Below are 20,708 nucleotides of genomic sequence, written 5' to 3'. Positions count from 1 at the left end.
CGCAAAATCTTATACAGTGTCTCTCTGTCAACACTGTTGTATGCTTTGGCAAAGTCAACAAATAACATGTGGATGTATTGTGCGAACTCCCATCTACTGTACTGTACCACACAGTACTGTGGTTCTGGCGGAAGCCACTCTGGTAGTCACCGAGTATGTTTTCGGCATAAGGCTGAAGTCGACCCAATAAGACATATGAGAGGACTTTATATGCTGTTAGCAGCAGTGCAATGCCCCTGTAGTTGTTACACTTTTTCCTGGAACCTTTCTTGTGGATGGGGCATATCACTCCAGTGTTCCAATCATCAGGTTGTCGTTCCTCTTTCCAGATCTTCATGATTATCTCATATAGTCTAGATTGCACTGCTCCCCCGCCATAATACTATCGTAAGAAAAATATAATATGTTTCTCGCTAAAGTCTATTACGCTCCATTAACAAGGCCTTGGTTAAAAACTATAATAAACGGGCGGAGCGGACCGCGACCCTTGTCTTGGCACCATATCTGTCTTTGTCTCTTACTCATAGCTGTCTTCTAGACAGAAGTTACGGCGGACCACCTTCCTCACGATCGATCATGGTGGCGGTCCGGTACGCCTATCAGTAACAGCTTTTAGGACGACTAAATTACTTAAGTAAGATTTTGTGAAGCGTTTTACCGAAGAGAATACACTATATCCATCCCTTTTCAGGGGCCAAAATACTAGCACAGCAAAAAGACAGTAAGATTCGCACGAATGAGAAAAGATCTTGGCCAAACTATATATTCCACGTTATCCTAATATCCCAGATACATATAACTCATGGTCACCCTAATTAGAAAGAGATGCAACGGCCCACCTTGACTTCTCATGTGGATACACTTTTTGGCCAATGTACCCTATCCGGATAATCTTATAAGTCCGTGCTTAAAACATTCTTGCGGTGAGAAAAAAACGCCTCTGCTGCGTTTCGGCAGCTATTCCGTTCCATTCAGACAACTTATTAAGAACGGTTTTTCAATATTCAATATTAAAAAATAAACGTGTTATAATGATGAAGAGGTAATTAATCTATCTATCTTCTATATAAATAAAAATCAAATACGTTTGTTTGTCACGCATAAACTCGAGAACCGCTGATAATCACATCAGGTCTGGTCTGGTCTGGTCGCTGGACCGATTTAGCTAATTTTAGCATTGAAATGTTTGTATTAGACGCCAGAAAGTTTAACAAATGACGATTTTGAGAAATCCAACCCCTAAGGGGGTTAAAAGGGGGATGAAAGTTTGTATGGGGTTCAAGTTTTATTTTAAGCTAGGAAATTGATACTTTGTAAAAAGGTATTTTATTTAAATAGAAGAAAGTCATTCCAGCGTTTTTGAAAATTCACCCCCTAAGGTGGTGAAAAAGGGGTTGAAAGATTGGATGGAGATCAAATAATTTTTGAGTGCAGGATTTGAAATTTTGTACGTAGGCATATTATTAAAACACAAGAAAAGTCATTTCAGCGTTTTTAAAAATTCATCCCTTAAAGGGGTTAAAAAGTGATTGAAAGTTTGAATTCATTACCATTGTTTTCAAACTTCTTATGAAGGTATAATAGCCGATTATAAATAAAAGTTATTTCAACGTTTTTGAAAATTCAACCCCTAAGGGGGGTAAAAAAGGGGATGAAGGTTTCTATGGGGTTCAAGTTTTATTTTGAGCTAGGAACTTGAAACTTTGTAAAAAGGTATTTTGTTAAAATAGAAGAAAATTGATTTCAGTTTTTTTGAAAATTCAACCCCTAAGGGGGGTAAAAAAGGGGATAAAGGTTTGTATGGGGTTCATGTTTTATTTTGAGCTAGGAACTTGAAACTTTGTAAAAAGGTATTTTATTTAAGTAGAAGAAAACTGATTTCAGCGTTTTTGAAAATTCATCCCCAAAAGTGGTAAAAAAGGGGTTGAAAGATTGTATGGAGATCAAATATTTTTTGAGTGCGGATTTGAAACTTTGTACGTAGGCATATTATTAAAACACATGAAAAGTAATTTCAGCGTCTTTGAAAACTCAACCCCTAAGCGGGGTTAAAAAGGGGATGAAGGTTTGTATGTGGTTAAAGTTTTAATTTGTATTAGGAACTTGAAAGTTTGTTAAAAGCTATTTTATTTAAATAGATGAAAAGATATTTCAACGTTTTTGAAAATTCATCCCCCAAGGTAGTGAAAAAGGGGTTGAAAGATTGTATGGAAGACAAACATTTTTTTTAGTGCGGGACTTGAAACTTGAAAGTATATTAGAATAAAACAAAAACTATTCCAGCGTTTTTAAAAAATATTTTCCGAAAAGGGTTAGTTAGGGGTTGAAAGTTTGAATCCATTAAGTACAAAGGTTTTAAAATTTTATAGAAAAACATAATGTAAGATTAAAAAAGTAATTACGTTCTCGATAACTCAACCCCTAAGGGCGTTAAAAAGGGGATAGAAGTTTATATGTGGTACGAGTTTTCTTTTAAGCTAGGAACTTGAAACTTGGTAAACGGGCATTATCTCTATACTGAAATAGACGAAAACTGATACATATAACCTTTATTGAAAATTCATCCCCCAAGTCAGTGAAAAAAGGGGTTGTAAGTTTGCATCGGAAACGAAAATTTTTGTGAATAATGATGTTGAAATGTCGTAAAAACACAATAACAAGAAAATAGATTTCAGCGTTATTAGAAATTAATTCCTCAAGGGAGTTAAAGTGACGTTCATTGAAAGTTTGTATTAATCCCCTAAATTGGTGAAAAATGGTTTAAAGCTTGCACTCTATTGGAATAGTAGACTTGAAAACCATCTTAAGGGATTTAGATGGATTATATCGAGAAGAAAATAACAATAAAAAGTGTCACTGTCTCAAAGGATTGTCATTGTTGGTTGTCGACAAAGAGCATATAATCACTACGTTGTCGAACTTTATGGGTTCGTTCAGAAATGGAATGTGGTAAAAAACCTGACCATAACTATTTAAACTACAAAGAAAACGAAATTAGAGTTAGACTAAGCTATGTTAGCAACGGTTTTGATAGCCCAGACGGGGCACGTGTTATTTTAAACGTCATACTTCTACTTAACACGTTTACTTAACACTTACACCGTCTGGGCTATCAAAATCATTCCCTCTGCATTTATTTATTTATTTATTTATTTAATCTTAATTGCACAAAAGAAAACCTTATAGTACAAAAGGCGGACTTAATGCCATGAGGCATTCTCTACCAGTCAACCTTTACGTATGTACATGTACACAATAAATAAATATGAAATAAAATCGATATCTAAGGATCCGAGAGGCGCTTCATTATGAATCTCAGGTCAACATTGGAATAAACGGCCGTCATCTTTAATTTCTCACGTCATCTTGAATAGCGTTTTTATTACAACTTTTAACATTTTTCGAATAGTTTTTGCAGTAAAACAAGATCACTTCACAGAATACGTTTAATTTTAAACATTTATGCAAAAAATATAACACTTGTCAATTGACGAACCTTTTACCCTATATATTTTTGACAAATATTTTGACTGAGAAATTGATAGATAAAACACGGAACACAATTTAAACAGTATCCTAAACAATATTAAGATGATCCCTGCTCTCCGCATAAAAGCTATTGAAATATAGAAAATAAAAAAAGGAGTCGGGTGAAAATTGGCTGAGGGAAAAAAATGTTTGATGGGGCGAATGAAATGGAGTGATGGTTGAAAAAAGTGTATGAAGGAAACCTAGCCTTCATGCCGAAAAATGTAATGGCTCGACTATTGGATCAGTTATGGAGTTTAGAAAATAAATAATTTAAGTAAAATGCGGGTTGCAGACATCTACAGGAATTTAACTAAAGTAAAAAAGGAGCGTAAGAACACAATACAATACAATACAAATATACTTTATTGCACACCTCAATACAGAAACAGTACAAATAATACGACACATAAAGAAGAGGTAAACAACAGGCGGTCTTATCGCTAAAAAGCGATCTCTTCCAGACAACCTTTAGGTAGCGGAATTAAAAAATAAAATATGTTATGTCAGTAGGTGTTCCAGATGCAATAAAAGAAGTCTAGCACAGAATAAACACAAAACTAAACAATATAATTATCATATACAAATATAAATAAAAAAGATATATAAATACATATACACACAATAAATGGTTAACAATTTGGAGAAGGCAAATCAGAATTTTAAAAAATTTAGAATGTATATCGATGAAAACTTGAATCCGTCTTGAATGGGTTAAATCGATGTCACCTGGCGAGCCTCGTGATAAACGGGCCCGGGTCCTCGGCTGGTGGACTCGGTGAAGCCCTCCCGGAATTTGAAAATCGACAGGAGGGCCAAAAAATACGTGCCGCTGAGCCATGGCGGCAAATACGCCACACGCTATTGCACAAGTTGTTGCTGGTGAATTCACGTGGCCAGAATTGAGTGAAACGCTAGCCCCTGGGTTTCAAAGGGGAACACCGGCGTTCACGATGTAAACTAAAACGAACACAGGATAGCACTGTCACGCCACACACTCCCTTTCGGTGAAACTTTAAGCAGATATGATCCAATACTCTTCAAACAACTCAAAAATGGCAAACAATCAACAAAAATGACTTCGCTCTTCTCCTCAAAATCCTTCTCTGTCACTTTTTTCCAAAACAAAAACCTCAATTCCATCTTTCGAAAACCTTCCAATTTTCTATTCAAAATCAGCCCCCCTCAAAAGTTACATTCTATTTTCAGCCTCCCATAAATCACATTCAAAATAGGCCAAAAAGGTAAAACAAAACTCATAAACGACCAATGTGATACAGCGCCATCTAATCATCAACGCCTGAATTATTAAACCGCATAGACAGCAGACAACAGAAAGAGAATTGAGCAAGCAAGCTGCATGCCACTGGAGAAGTTCAAAAATAAACCGACAGATGTCGATTATGTAGCAATTTTGCTACATTTTCTTAAAAATTGCAATGAGTTTTTTGTCATACAAAGTGGTATTCAAATTATTCGTTTTATCCGCATATCAAGTTAATAATGAACCAGATAGTAAATTGGACGGATATCCGGGTATCCGGACTCCAAACCCTATGGCGAGCAGAGCCGCGGGGCCAGTCACGTGACGCGTATGTGAACCTCGTGGCTCGTCTCGTGAGTCTCGTGACGTAACTCGGCTCGCAGCTCGCGGGGCTCGCGGCCGGTGCGGTTTTTTGGGCATGACTCTAAGGGGCTCGCGGGGGACGCGTGCTTGCTGTTTACAAACCTTATAAATAATAATAATAATAATGATATAAATATTATAGGACATTATTACACAAATTGACTAAGTCCCACAGTAAGCTCAATAAGGCTTGTGTTGAGGGTACTTAGACAACGATATATATAATATATAAATATTTATAAATACTTAAATACATAGAAAAAACCCATGACTCAGGAACAAATATCCATGCTCATCACACGAATAAATGCCCTTACCAGGATTTGAACCCGGGACCATCGGCTTCGTAGGCAGGGTCACTACCCACTAGGCCAAACTGGTCGTCAAATACTTATACCGTGCCGCTTGAGTTTAAACGAGACACAAGACGAGCCGCGAGCCGAGCCATAATATTCCACGAATGTGTAAATGAGGAGTAACTAAATAATTTCCAAACCATAGTGTTTAATGAATAATGACAAAACAAAAGCTGTCACCACTCTGTCATACTGCTTGAATGTCGATAAAACGTCTTATATATCGATCCTAATTATTGGCGAAACAAACAACGTCGGAATACATCTTTTTATATCTAGGAAACCTGAATCTGACATATTATACTCATGAACGTCCACAAGCTTTGGGAGTTCCGGGAGTACATGAATGTTAACGGTATGATGTTCAGCAGCGAGTTGATTTCCATGCTGCAAAACTCCCTCACTATGCTGCAGGCTGAGAACCACTTTACACACATGCAGTACTGGGGACAGTTGTACGCCGTAGATGGTGACTACCACATCGCAGTTGGTAAGTCAAACCAGATATTCAAATTTTCTTATCCATATAAACTTCCATAACTGCGTCAAATTATTTTCGTTGTATTGTTTCTTTTTCCTCAAACAATGTGACGGAGTGGAGCTTTTCGTATGAGATGAAATTTAGTTATTAATTTTTCTCATTTGAAATATAGTCTAAGAGTTAGAAAGACATGCAATAGCACTCGGCATTTTTAATATTTTATTTAATAGAAGACACAATTACAAGCTTGATAAAGTGGTCAGAAACAAGACAACGAAAATAATGTTGACCCAACTAATACACGCTTATATTGGATCAGCTCAGAGTTCGACTATGCTAAAGCCGCAAGCAATTTTTATGAATATTTTTTTTACTTACACTGAATCAAAATATTATCTTTAAAATATTCTTCGGTTTTGATATGCAAACCTTTGTTTAACTTATGAACAATATACCATACCATGACTTTAATTGGGGAGGAGTACAATTTTGGTTGCCTACAACTGACTACACAGTTGGAATCGGACACTAAGGTCGCAAAGGTCGGGAGCCCCGTTGCCAACCATATGAGGCTTTGGTCTTTGGTTGAAGCCGTCATCAGCGTGCGTAAACACTTCAGTCGGCGTTTAATTTCAGCGGTCGCTATACTAGATTACATTTATGTAGGTAGGTATAGATCGTGTCATCCACGAAGACGCGTACCTTGACTCGTATTATTATGTTATTAAAGGTTAGATTTGACAAATCTGCACGTCATCGTAGATAGCACGATACGTACAAAGTTCCCGAATGGAATGGTGTCATGTGATACCATAAATGAATTTGGCACTCAGATTTATATGACAACGACACCAACGATTAAATTAGTAGTAGCTTCACTTATTTATTTAATCGTATGGCATATTTTTAAACAGAATACAGACAGCTATAGATGTAGATTTAGGGCAGTCAGCCACTTGATGGCCTCGTCGCTAAGGGTGATCAGGTCTTCAGGAGGTCCATTGGCATAACGCATTATGGGACACTCCTCGATAATGTGCTGGATTGTTTGGGCAGCCTCTCCACAATTGCAGGCCGGGGATTCCACCCATCCACACCGGTGTTTGTAATGAGCACAGCGGCCGTGGCCAGTGCGAAGTCTGTTCAAGTTAGACCAGTGTCGTCTTGGTAGGTCAGACCCTTTATAATGGTACCTGGAATGATCCCAGAGCCCAACTTTCCCGCCATCAATGAGATCCACGACTGTGTCCACTCACGCTTCAGGTTGAAGCAACTGACGAGAAGACCTTTGGAGATACTGTAGGAAGTATTCCTAGATCTTAAACGACGACTTGCTGGCTCCAGAAACTCCACGTGGATTGGGAGGGCAGGGTTTTTCTGGATCTTTGCTACTTCTCGCAACAGGGCTTCTTTTCTTCGCAAGTCTGGCGGAGCGATCCGAGAAAGTACTGGCAGCCAGTGGGTGGGGGTAGACAGTAGCGTGCCGGAGATGAGTCGCATGGTTCTATTCAATTCAACATCAACTCTGGTGGTGTGGGTACTGCCTAACCATGCTGGAGCGCAGTAGCTTCACTGATGATATCAAAATAAAATCGAGAGCTCCAAATAAACTTTCAAGAGAGGATATCTCGAAAACTATTTAAGATATCGAAAAACTTGACAAAATTAAACTTGTAGCAAATTTAATCAGCTTTCATTTAGTCTTGGGACTTTAAAACCCCCTCTCTCTACCGGCTGGGGACTTTTGATATGTTCACTAAACTTGTAGCAAACTTAATCAATTTTCGTTTCGTGTAAGTAGTCATCTCGCTAAGACGCAAAGTTTCCAAGATATATAAGTGAAAAACCGAAAAATGGGACTTTCAAACCACTTCTTCCCACCGGCCGGGGACTTTTCATATGTTCACCTCCTAACTAGTCCAAACAAAGTTATGGCATTATAGTCAAAAATGGTGTTCCAAGCATTTCCCTCTACATCTTATTGCTTGGCCTATATCTAGATAAAGAATATGTAAAACTTCTAAAAATAAACAAAGCCTATGTTACCTGCTTTGTAGCCATAGAGTCGGCCAGAGATCGGCGGGGGCGAGCTGTTTTCAGTTTTTGCATAACATATACATACCTTGTCATTTAATGGTAACTGCCCCATGTGTAATTAATAATTATAAACTAATTACATTATTTTATTTTGGCTGCCTTTCTGCTACGAACTTTACGTCGCGTCGCAATCAAAATCTATTTTTCACGTCAGCAGCTCGAACAAGGGTAATTTGCTGCTTAAAAACAGTGAGCAAAATCTCATTTTTCTCACCGAGTGAGACAAAATAACATTCAAGTGACCTTTAGATTCGAATGTCATTTCAACGTGCGGGGCCTAATACAAGTTCGAAATATTTGGATTCTATTGTCTTTATCCGTTTCACGTCATTAGCAAAAAGAAAGAGACAAAAAAGAATGCATACGTAATTCAACGATATATTGACGGTTTATAATAGACCCCTGTCAGACCGCATCGTTCCAAAACACCCTACGAGTCTTCATTCGTAATAATTAATTAATGAAATAAAAGTTTAAAATTTAATAAAAATACCATATTTTACGTATTTGAAATGACATTCGAATATGAAGGTCACTTGAATGTTATTTTGTCTCACTCAGTGAGCAAAATGCGATTTTGCTCACTGTTTTTAAGCAGCAAATTACCCTTGTTCCTGCTGCTGACGTGAAAAATATATTGTATATCCATATGATACTAAAAAGGTAGGTCAAATGATATATCAAACCGATTTAGATAGGCACTCAATCTGTTTAAGACGTCGTTTTTTTTTAGGGAATCGGCCGAAATCTTTCGGAAGCAACAGACGTGGACAGCATTTTAATGTACAATTTCACTCCACTCACATCAGTGGATGTAAAAAGATCCTTTTCTATATACAAATGGATATTAAACTCAAGTCGAAACAAATTAAAAATTGAAAATATAGAAAAACTATAGTTATTTATTATTATAGTTATTTATTACAATAGCACAGAAAATTAAATTTACAATAAATAAAAAAGCTTAGCACTCGTTTTGTAATGCATTTTTTAATCATTTCATTCTTGTCTTCTTTAAATATGGATACTACATATCCATATTAACATCTACAAGACACAGCTAGATAATATTAATGACGTAAATACAGCTCACCCCCGCAGATCTATGTTAGCACAGATCATGAACGTGTTAAGTATCATAAACGTCAATAGTCTATGAAATTAAGACGCTTAAAATAATACTTCCACGCTCTGTGCTATGAAACTGGCTGCAGAGTTAGCTTGGGCTGACTATCAATGTAACTAAAAGCAGCGTACAGCGCATAGATGCTGGCATTTGCGTCAGACGGAAACCGGCCTACGGGATTTATACAGTACCTAAGTATAGTACCTACACAATCTAGGGTGATCTGAGGGCCTACCGCGAACCGTGTTGCCTCCCTATCACACTTACGCACGAATTTACAAGTGCGATAGGGAGGCAACACGTCTAACGTGGTTCGCGGTAGGCTCTCTGATCTGATTTCCGGTTTACGTGAATACTCCATTGAAAATACGTTTAATTCGATATTAAAATACGGGACAGGCCGTTCTTTTATTAATAATATTTTTTTTTATTATCTACTAACATTTGGCAGAAGTAATCAATTAATAAATTGATAATATTTAACCCATAAATAATCTATTCAATTGCTAAATTTCTTTATGAAAGACTTTAAAAAACAATATTAAATCGGTTCGAGCGCATGTTCACCGCTATGTGCGAAAAAATAAATATTGTTTGAATAGATAGATATTTTTATCATTAAATGCCATTGTTTCACCAAATTACGGGACAATAAAAAATTGTGCCTGAAATACGGGACAACCCATAAAATACGGGACATGTGGTCACCCTAACACAATCATAATCCATCGGGGTTTTTGGTGCGGGAATGATTTCATGTACTTTGTTTATTGTAAAATAATTACCAAATTTATTTATACATATATTTAGTTTTAATTGCTTACATGTATGTGCAATATGTCAGGTCTTAAGGTAAAAAAAAAAATTTCTAAATACATGATACCCATATCGGGTGTGGCAATGATAGATGCTTCTTATAAATAAGTTCGTTTACAGTACATATGGGGCTACTTTATAGCACTAGTGCGAGAAGTAGCATATTACGTTACTGTGTCGAACATTTAAAGGGCCATATGTACTGTAAAACGTTGTACGATACATGTGCGAATAGGTAATTCGCAACTCGTCGAATTTATCGCCACTCGTTTCGAATTTCCTATTTTTCGCACTTGTATCGTAATGCACTATTTTATCCTTATCAATTTTATTATTCCTAATTATTTTATATAATTACTAATCAGGTTTTCCTAGAAGACAAATGAATTAAATTGTATTATTTTGTCTTTTAGAAACTCTCCTATTGTATAATAGCATTTTTGTATTAGGAACAACTTTAATTGTTTCAAAAATGTAGTTTCATTTTCGGTTCGTATAAGAGTAATACCAGCTGAGCCCTGAGTTTCGTGAGGCTTCTAAAATTAGTGCGATAAGGATAACTGCAGCCAAAGAGAATTAAGAAGACCAAGAGTGCTCACTCCATACAACGGTCTTGTTACCAAAAATAGTATTATTTTCGTAGTTTACATCTAGCGTCAAGTAGCGGAACTCTCAGTACAGCTACTCGACAATAGATGTCGCGGCAAACAAAAAGACTAATGCTCAACGGTTTTACGAAAAAAATTGTATTTTTGGTAACAAAACCGTTGTATGGAGTGAGCACTCTTAGTCTTCTTAATTCTCTTTGCTGCAGCTAACGCAACGGCTGACGTGAGCGAGACGAGTACTCGCGTACGCGAAGCGGCGCGTCCCGGCGCGGGTGAATCAATCTCCTTTGATAGGTACCTATGGAAGTGTGTGTCCTTCGTTGGCGATCTCGTTACGAACGCGAATGCCGTGGGCGCCGCGCCGCTTCGCGTTCGCGAGTTATTCGCTCACGTAAGCCGCTGCGTAAGGCGAAAAATCTCAGAAATCGAGGTTACGTTCTCGACATTTTCCTCCTCCAACACAAATTTATCTGTGTCTACCCATTTTAGGTTTTGCGTTTATTGTTGCCGATTTTGTATGTTAGGCGACTGTTTACGGCTCATTTATTAGGCATTTTTAGGGTTCCGTAGCCAAATGGCAAAAAACGGAACCCTTATAGATTCGTCATGTCCGTCTGTCTGTCCGATTATGTCACAGCCACTTTTTTCCGAAACTATAAGAGCTATACTGCTCAAACATGGTAGGCAGATGTATTCTATGAACCGCATTAAGATGTTTACACATAATAGAAAAAAAAAACAATAAATTTTGGGGGTTCCCCATACTTAGAACTGAAACTCAAAAAAACTTTTTTCATCAAACCCATACGTGTGGGGTATCCAGGGATAGGTCTTCAAAAATGATATTTAGGTTTCTAATATCATTTTTTTCTAAACTGAATAGTTTGCGCGAGAGACACTTCCAAAGTGAAAAAAAGTGTCCCCCCCCCCCCCTGTAACTTCTAAAATAACAGAATGAAAAATCTAAAAAAAATATATGATATACATTACCATGCAAACTTCCACCGAAAATTGGTTTGAACGAGATCTAGTAAGTAGTTTTTTTTAATCCGTCATAAAATTAAAAAAAAAAAAAAATTTTCATCAAACCCATACGTGTGGGATATCTACGGATAGGTCTTCAAAAATGATATTTAGGTTTCTAATATAATTTTTCTAAACTGAATAGTTTGCGCGAGAGACACTTCCAAAGTGAAAAAAAGTGTGTCCCCCCCCCTGTAACTTCTAAAATAACAGAATGAAAAATCTAAAAAAAATATATGATATACATTACCATGCAAACTTCCACCGAAAATTGGTTTGAACCAGATCTAGTAAGTAGTTTTTTTAATACGTCATAAATGGTACGGAACCCTTCATGGGCGAGTCCGACTCGCACTTGGCCGCTTTTTTAAAGTAACCTAGTTCTTATAGAAACAAGAATATCAAAAAAGCAAAACATACAGACACAGGCATGACACAGGTACTTACTGGTAGAAGTGGTAGAACTGATATGAAAAATGTTCATCCATCCATCCAGGAAAATTGACTACAACGTTTGTATGGAAAAATTACCACTAATGTTACGTTTCCCCTTAATTTATTTTATTTAAAGTTTGATTCAGGCAACGAGGCCCATATTACAAATACCATACAGACTAACATACACATACATTTCCACCTGAACCCATTTCCATTTGTATACCTATATCTATACCTGAATCTCATATTTAATATATAAAAATATATTTTAGTTTTTCGTTGACTTGCATGACATTTATATGTACTTCTAGTCTCCCGCGATACAGGCCTAGCCTAGTGCGGGAACTCCTGGAAACTCTGTTGTCAATCTAGTTATGCACCAACACCTAAAAACAACCGCTGTATACTTTTTCCGTCCTTTCTTGTGCAATAAACATATTTTTATCTTTTATTTTATAAAATTAAGACTAAACACTATTTAGGCGAAAAACGGCGTGGCACGTAGGACACTTCCATAGGTATCAAAGGTTTGAATTCATCCGCGCCGCGCCGAGCCGCTTCGTGTTCGCGAGTTCTTTGCTCATGTAAGCCGACACCTCAGCGTGTAGCCGGTCTTCTGGTGTACATATTCCACAACTTCAGCAGCCGTGGCTGTGTAATGCAAGCGCGATACGTACAGCGCCTTACTCGGTCTCGGTTAATGTAGAGTGGTAAATGATTATAGCATTTTGCTGTAGTATAAGTATACATATAATTTGATAATAGTATCGGTTTTTACAGTTTTTACCTATATGTGGCTAGTGTAAAACATTCCCGCACTAAAACCCCGATATGATACACATTTATCCACTAAATCTGTCTCACTCAAAACAATATTTATACAAAACTGTTTATTTTTCAAAATATTTCTCTGCGATTCGATGTCGTTGTTTTGACATGCTGTTAATAATATTTTAGGCATAACCAATGATGCCGTGGCAGATCGCAGATATTTTTACACGACCGACTTTAAGTACTGGGCCTTATTGCCGAAAGCAAAACGACGTCACAAGTTACTGTCGCTGCTCGCTACTTTTCCATTCCGTGGAGATCCGACTCTTAAAGTTAAAATTTTAGACGAAGCTCTAGAAGAAAACAATCTAGAACGCTGTCAGGTTATTACGGAAGAAAGCAGGATGGCGGGAACTATTGCTAACATTTGCGACGAAGCGGAAATATGCGCGAGAGGGCAACTCATCAAGCAACCGGATGGAAAAGTCGTCATCAATCCAAACTTTTACGGACTAACTGGTTCCGAAGCGCAACAGTTAAAGTCGTATCTTCATATACGTCCGCCGCAGCAGCAGTGGAATTCCAACCTTCTCAGCAGGCAAGACTATAACTATAGTATGGATTTCCTTGACTCCATCGACCAGGATATTCCTAATGCCTGTTGGAATTTGAGTGTAGAACAAACGGGAAGTGTTGCGTATCTGAAAAGCTTGTACTGGCCTGGAATGACATATTTCCATAAGGTTCGAACGCCTGACGCCGGTTTTCTATATATAGGCAACGGCCGTAAAAATCTAGACGTACCATTTTTAGTTTAAATTGGTTTGCTTTTTTGTAAATAATATTTCAAATGGGTACAAGTATGCAGTGACCGAACTCACTTAATGGTAGAAAAGCCGACTGCAAAATTTCCTATCGACTTGATACCGCGATGAAATGGGTATATTTAGGGGTACCGATGTGACCATGCTTACATGATCTCGTCTGTCAAGGTGTTTCGGCAGAAAAAGCCTTGGCAGCCTTATATATTTCCGAAATGAGGGTTCATACCTACTGTCTGGAATTGGTTTCATGGTGGTATCAGATGGGTGTATTTAGGCATGGACTAATTTAGGGGTCCTAATAGTCACATTTGACATCGTCTGCCAAGCACTTCCGGCAAAAAAAAAAATACTGACAGGTTTCGCTTTTCTGTGTCTACCAGTAAATTTCTAACAACTACCATAACTACTATTTCGGTATCAGATGGGCTAAATCAGCCCTCCTTTTTCGCACCGGAAGTTTCTTTTTTGTACTTTCGGCAAGTTACGCCGTGACAGATTATCGAATGCGGACTTCAATCCATGGTGCATTTCATCGCGGTATCAAGTCGTTACGAATTTTTTTGACGCTGCGCTTTACATACCTTACTTCATTCAGTAACTGACACACGGTTGCGTCCTATACGCTGACACTTCTAATAGTTAGGGAGGCGAATAGGGGAATTTTCGGTAATACTCGAGCGTGGCAGTTTAAGATATGAGAGATACCTTAGACCTAATAGAACAACCTTGTAAAGTATTTAGCTCTATATGTAGTGACGCGCGCCTAGGATAGACGATCAGATTAGTAAAAAAAAATCGATAGTCTGAAATACTCGAGCGCGTCAGATTAAGATATTGGGGGTTGATTTTAGTGTTTTAAGACTAAATTTAACTAATCTGACGATAAGTCCTTGACGCCGCCGAGTTATAGGGTCGCGAACTTGTAAAAAAAAAACGTTAATCCGGCATTCTCGAGCGCGATTTTTATTTTTTTTATTTTGAAGAATATAATCTAAAACTTACTAAAAATACAAAATCTGCCGGTTTCCGCATGACCGGAAGCGTGGAGGAGCCATTTCATCTTCCGAAAAACGCGTTGCGGCATATAAGTCGCGAACGATACATTTTACAAAAAAAAAGTTTAAATAAACAAAAAAGGTAATTTTATTTTACACAAAAAAGGTCTCTTTACATTTTTGTCCAATGTTAGAACTTTTTGACTTGGATCATCATAAAAACTCTAACTCCCGGTTTTTTGAGTATATCTCGAAAACTGAGGGTGTTAAAAAAAATTGATATGAAATAACGATGATTAAATTATGTGACTTTTATTATATGTCAAAAATTTTTTTTTTCTAAAGCTTCTCGACAATTTTCGAATACGAATAAATGAATACGAATACGAATGAATGACGATAAGGACTACCACATCAGCGGTCCTCAGCAAATCCGATTAGTAGACTTTGCGAAGGACTTGAAAAATATCAAGTTCAAAGAAGCTCTAGTCAAGTTTTTCATTGATCATTGGAATAGTCAAGAGATGGCCGTTATTATTCGCAACAAAACAATCTATTTGAACCACAACTTGTGCTACGTCTTCAAAGTCGTCGATGGAATAGTGCAGAGAACAATCGATGATAAGCTCTCATGCTCAAGTCACGAAGAAGCCGACACGAAGACAGTTTTCCTTGCCTGTCAATTGCCACAAGGTTCTACAACAATCATTCGAACATCAGACACAGATATTCTGGTCATTGTGTTGGCCAATGTGGAGCATTTGAACGAATCGGTTAGAGCGTGGATGGATCTCGGAGTCGGTAATGCACGTCGCTATATAGATGTTTCGGCACTGTCAGTTCAGTTATGCTCAATGCTTTCACGCGCACTGCCTGCTTTCCACGCTTTAACAGGATGCGATTTTAATCCAGCATTGTATAAACGAGGCAAAAAGAGACCTTTTGATATTTTGAGAAAATCTGAGATCTTTCAAAAAGCGCTCGCTGATGTAGGGTCCGATCGTTGTGATATCCAAACAATATTACATCTACATTTACGTTGGTTGCCTATCGCTTTATTGTCATTCTTAAAATCCCCGTTTTATCAAGGAGAAAGAAAGGAAAAAAAGAAACCAAAAAACCTTTTTCGGTCAGATTAAGAGAACCCACCAACATTTTTGTCAGATTAAGAAAATATGCTTTCAGGATACCGAGATAAACCTCCCCTATGAAAATCTGATGCGCTCGAGTATTTCAAAAACACTTTTTTTTTTGCATTTTCAAAAATTCATCGTAACTTATCGTCACGCCGAAATCGTCAGTTTTTTTAAAGGGAGCTTCCTTGGGGCCTACTTAACACCCCTTTCGAAAATCTGACGCGCTCGAGTATTATTTTTTTTTTTGCATTTTTGACTACTTTATATTCCTACCCCCACCACGCAAACCGGCAGATTAGTATACCGTTGTTATCAGAGGCACTTGGGGCATACGTAGTATGAATATTTGACGCGCTCGAGAATGCCCAAGTAACTGTTTTTTTTAACATTTTTGAAAAACCGTACACGCCAAACCCACCGCTAAAATGGTTTTTACCATACGAGCTTTTCTTTTCGAAATTATTTTATCTTTCGATTTTGATAGGTCTCGACGGCGCCGTTGAATTACGCCATTTAGCTACCTCGCCTCCCTAACTATAAGTATTCCTGCGTTCCTGTCGTTAATTACTGAATTAAGTAAGGTCTGTGAAGTGTTTTACCCCAATGTACCATTTGGCGGTTTTTGAAAAACAGTTTTTTGGAAAATCTTTAATTTTAGGTGTTTGTTGTGGCTTAGCCCGATTCTTTGAATTAGTTACCATAATCAATACAAATTTGTTGTTTAGTGATAAATAGAGTTAATGTTGACAGTAATAGTACTTTGTTTCATTTATATTTATTGGAAATGACCAAGTCACTCCTTTGAATTACTTTTTGAAAGACAATATTACGAGTATTATTGCTGTGAAACTAAAGCGCTTCACACCCTTTACATTATTCAGTCCTCGTAAGGGCTTGTGCACAAATCATGCGAGGTCAAAAAATAGCCGAAAAAACCTCGCGTGATTTGCGCACAAGCCCTAACTGGCATCTTTACTAGAATCATAACGCTCCTAGTTAGTGCAGTCAGACCGGTCAGGCGCTTACGCTTACTAAACGCGCTTACCTTTACAATTTAGGATTTAGGATTCTGCTGAATTAAGTAAGATGTGTTAACCGCTTAGGGGTGTACCGAAATAAAACTGTAAACTTCAAATGAAAAGAACGGATGCGATTGAGAACAAACTAAGGTTTTTAGAATATCTACAATAAAAAGCGACTTTTAAATTAGATAATTGACAGTTTTGTTTATTATATTTTTCTCAGACATGCAATGAAATATTGGTGTTATGTTCTTTATATAGACTGCGAAGTATGACGTTTCAGGTGCGGCTAGAAAATTTCATACAAATTTTGCAGGCCTAGACCGACAAAGTCCTCTTTTTAGGGTTCCGTAGCCAAATGGCAAAAAACGGAACCCTTATAGATTCGTCATGTCCGTCTGTCTGTCCGATTCTGTCACAGCCACTTTTTTCCGAAACTATAAGAGCTGTACTGTTCAAACTTAGTAAGTGGATGTATTCTATGAACCGCATTAAGATTATCACACAAAAATAGAAAAAAAAATAATAAATTATGGGGGTTCCCCATACTTAGAACTGAAACTCAAAAAAACTTTTTTCATCAAACCCATACGTGTGGGGTATCTATGGATTTTTTTTTTTTTTTTTTTTTTTTTTTTTTTTTTTTTTTTTTTTTTTTTTTTTTTTTTTTTTAATAGCCTATCTTGTGTCCCACTGCTGGGCAAAGGCCTCCCCTTTTTTCCGCCACTCATCACGGTTTGAGGTATGTTCCCGCCAGTCTCTGCAAAAAGCGTCGAGGTCATCCCGCCATCTCTTTTTTGGTCTGCCTCTGCCCCGGCTAATCTGCGGTATCCATTCGGTAGCCAATTTGGCCCACCGATCCGGGTGCATACGGCAGACGTGTCCTGCCCAACCCCACTTAAGCTTAGCGGCCTTAACACCCACATCTATAATACCAGTTCTGGAGCGCAGTTCGGTGTTCCTAACTCGATCGGTTCTCCGAACCCCTAGTATGCTGCGCTCCATTGCTCGCTGGCAAATCTTGAGTCGGGACTTCTGGGCTTCCGTTAATGACCAAGATTGGGCGCCGTAGGTTAGGATAGGCAGGATACACATGTCGACGAGTTTGCGCTTTAGTGTCAGTGGAAGGTTGCCCTTCATTAGTGCCTTCATGGACCAGAAGCTCTTCCAGGCATTTTCGATGCGTCGGTCAATTTCTTTAGACTGCCTGTCATCGAAGGATGCTATCTGGCCCAAGTATATGTATTCGTCGACATATTGGATATCCTGCCCATCAACCTTAACTCCACGTTTCGCGCCATTGGTCATTAACTGGGTTTTGGCCCTGTTCATTTCGAGCCCGACTTCAAGACTTGCCGTGCTAAGGTCTTGTAGCATTTGTTCTAGATGGGGTGCAGTGTGGGAGAACAAAACTATGTCGTCGGCAAAACGCAGGTTAGTTAACCTTTTGCCGTCGACGTCAATGCCCATTGTTTCCCACTTGGTCGCTAGCTTTTGGAAAATCTGTTCTAAGCACGAGGTGAACAATTTCGGAGATAGCGGGTCGCCTTGCTTGACTCCCTTTTCAATGCGAATTTTAGGGCCAGGAACATGTAATTTAATGCTTGCTGTGCTTTGCCGATAAATGGTTCCAACGAGTTCAACATATGCATTGTCGATACGTTGCTCACGCATTGCGGAGAATACAGCAGAATGCTTGACACTGTCAAACGCTTTGCTGTAATCTACGAAAGCCAGGTATAGTGGTATTTTGAACTCGTTAGACTTTTCCATTATTTGATTTATGCTGTGAAGGTGATCTGTAGTGGAAAAACTTGGACGGAAACCGGCTTGTTCTGGGGGCTGGTGTTTATCAAGCAGGGGGGCTATTCTATTTTCGATAACTTTAATAAATAATTTATAAATGTGAGATATTAGGCTGATAGGTCTATAATTTCCAATGTCTGATTTGTCACCTTTCTTATGAAGGAGAATTATATTTGAGTGGCAAAAATCTTGGGGCAAACGACCAGAGTACAAGATGGAGTTAAACAGGTTCGTTAAGTGAGGCAACAAGGTGGTCTTTCCTGCTTTCAGAGCTTCCGTTGTTACACCATCTTCTCCAGGGCTTTTCTGGTATTTCAAACTTTTTAGTGCGGTATTGACTTCTTGCCCCGTTATGGGAGAGATGGTATCGGGACAGGAATAATTAGCCCTGGTTGAAGACGCAGAAGGGTCTGAATATAGAGTTGAATAAAACCTCGTGCATATATTGGTTATTTTGTCTCGGCTGCTATATTTTTTCCCATCTGCGTCTCTCAAACTTGTGATCCATGCTCTTTCTTGCTTAACTCCATGTTTTGCTGCTCTGAGGGAAGTGTGTGTCTTTATAGCTATTTCTATTAATTTGCTGTTGAAGTTTCTTATGTCACGTCGTATCGCACGTTTTACTTTCTTATCTATGATTGAATATTGGTCTCTGTTGTGTTTATTTTTCTCTCTGTAATCTATTAAATTTAATGTAGGTTGTGTTAGTTTGTTGGTATTCCCTTTTTGCTGTTTAATTTTACTGCTTGCCATTTTAACACTATTGATAATATTGTTGAATTGTGACTGAACATCTGGGCTTGCGTCTAAATTCAGAAGACTAAATTGGTTTCTTAATTCTAAGTTAAATTGATCCTGGTTCACTATTAGAGTTTCCTTGTCAAGTCGCTTAATTTTCTTTGCAAATAGTAGCTGTCTATGGATTTTTATGTCGAATCTAACTTTTGCTCTTAATGGTCTGTGATCGGAGTTGAATTTAATTTGGTTCAGTACAGATACGTTTTTAACAATATATTTGTTCGATGATAGGATATAGTCTATTTCATTTTTAATGTCACCAGCGGGTGAGTTCCATGTCCAACGGCGATGTTGTTTTTTCGAAAAGAATGTGTTGCAGATATTAAGGGTTTGGCCAAAAGCAAACTGGATAAGGCGAGTGCCTCGTTCATTTCGGACGCCAAGTCCATGTGGACCGATTACGTCGAGGTTATCCAATTCTGCCCCTATGCCAACCTTCGCATTAAAATCGCCAAGGACGATATTCCACGTTCCTCGATTTTCCTCACAAGCTTTGTTGAGGAGATCGTAAAAACTTTCCACCTCATCATCGCTATGTGAAGATGTAGGGGCGTAAACTTGAACGATGGTTAGGGTGTGTTTTTTGTCTATGGCAAATTTTAGCACAGCAATTCTCTCAGAGTAGCCTTTGAATTCGATAATGTTGTTTTTCCACTTCTTATTTACTAGGAAACCTACTCCGTACATCCCGCCTGCTATCCCGAAGTGGTAAAAGACATTATCGATTCTTTCTACGGTCTGTTCTCCCTCCCTGCGTACTTCCGATAAACCGACAACGTCCCATTTGATCTCTTTTAGAGCGTGTTCCAGCTCAATGAGACGCTCTTCTTTCATCAATGTGCGGACGTTGTATGTTAAAACGTTAAGCAAATCGGTGTCCATTTTCCTAGCCTGGGTATCAGTTGTGTTTTGGGAATTCGCCGCCCGGGGATTCTTAGCACCCCTTAGGCCGGGCACTCGGGGCCGTGACGGGGAGTTATTCATTCATGAAAGGGGGTTTGGACCGTAAGCCCACCACGCTGGTCCAGTGCGGGTTGGTGGGTCGTCAGAGCCTCGTTCGTTGTTCAGCAGGGTATACCACGAGCAGGAGAGGTTGACTTGAAGCCCGAAAGGTGTTAGTTGGGCTCCCATTATATCTATGGATAGGTCTTCAAAAATGATATTGAGGTTTCTAATATCATTTTTTTCCAAAATGAATAGTTTGCGCGAGAGACACTTCCAAAGTGGTAAAATGTGTCCCCCCCCCCCCCCCCGTA

General features: G+C 38.4%; 1 protein-coding gene across 1 annotated transcript; it reads left to right on the top strand.

Moving 5' to 3' along the window:
- Positions 1-5,265: 5,265 nt before the first annotated feature.
- Positions 5,266-16,579, top strand: LOC133534520 (radial spoke head protein 9 homolog). Its single transcript, XM_061873677.1, has 2 exons — positions 5,266-6,001; positions 13,058-16,579. The coding sequence occupies exons 1-2, from the start codon at positions 5,818-5,820 to the stop codon at positions 13,687-13,689; spliced, it is 816 nt and encodes a 271-aa protein (XP_061729661.1). The 5' UTR covers positions 5,266-5,817; the 3' UTR covers positions 13,690-16,579.
- Positions 16,580-20,708: the final 4,129 nt, after the last annotated feature.

The sequence above is a fragment of the Cydia pomonella genome, chromosome 2 (assembly GCF_033807575.1).
Source record: "Cydia pomonella isolate Wapato2018A chromosome 2, ilCydPomo1, whole genome shotgun sequence".
NCBI classification, from domain to species: Eukaryota; Metazoa; Arthropoda; class Insecta; order Lepidoptera; family Tortricidae; genus Cydia; species Cydia pomonella.
Note: the sequence above shows the minus strand (reverse complement) of the source record. Positions and strands in the feature narration are given on the sequence as shown.

Bases quoted from the DNA above. Each gene is read 5' to 3' on its own strand.
- LOC133534520 (XM_061873677.1), top strand. From the start codon at position 5,818: ATGAACGTCCACAAGCTTTGGGAGTTCCGGGAGTACATGAATGTTAAC. The intron at 6,002-13,057 runs GTAAGTCAAACC...ATAATATTTTAG, and splicing joins TGACTACCACATCGCAGTTG to GCATAACCAATGATGCCGTG.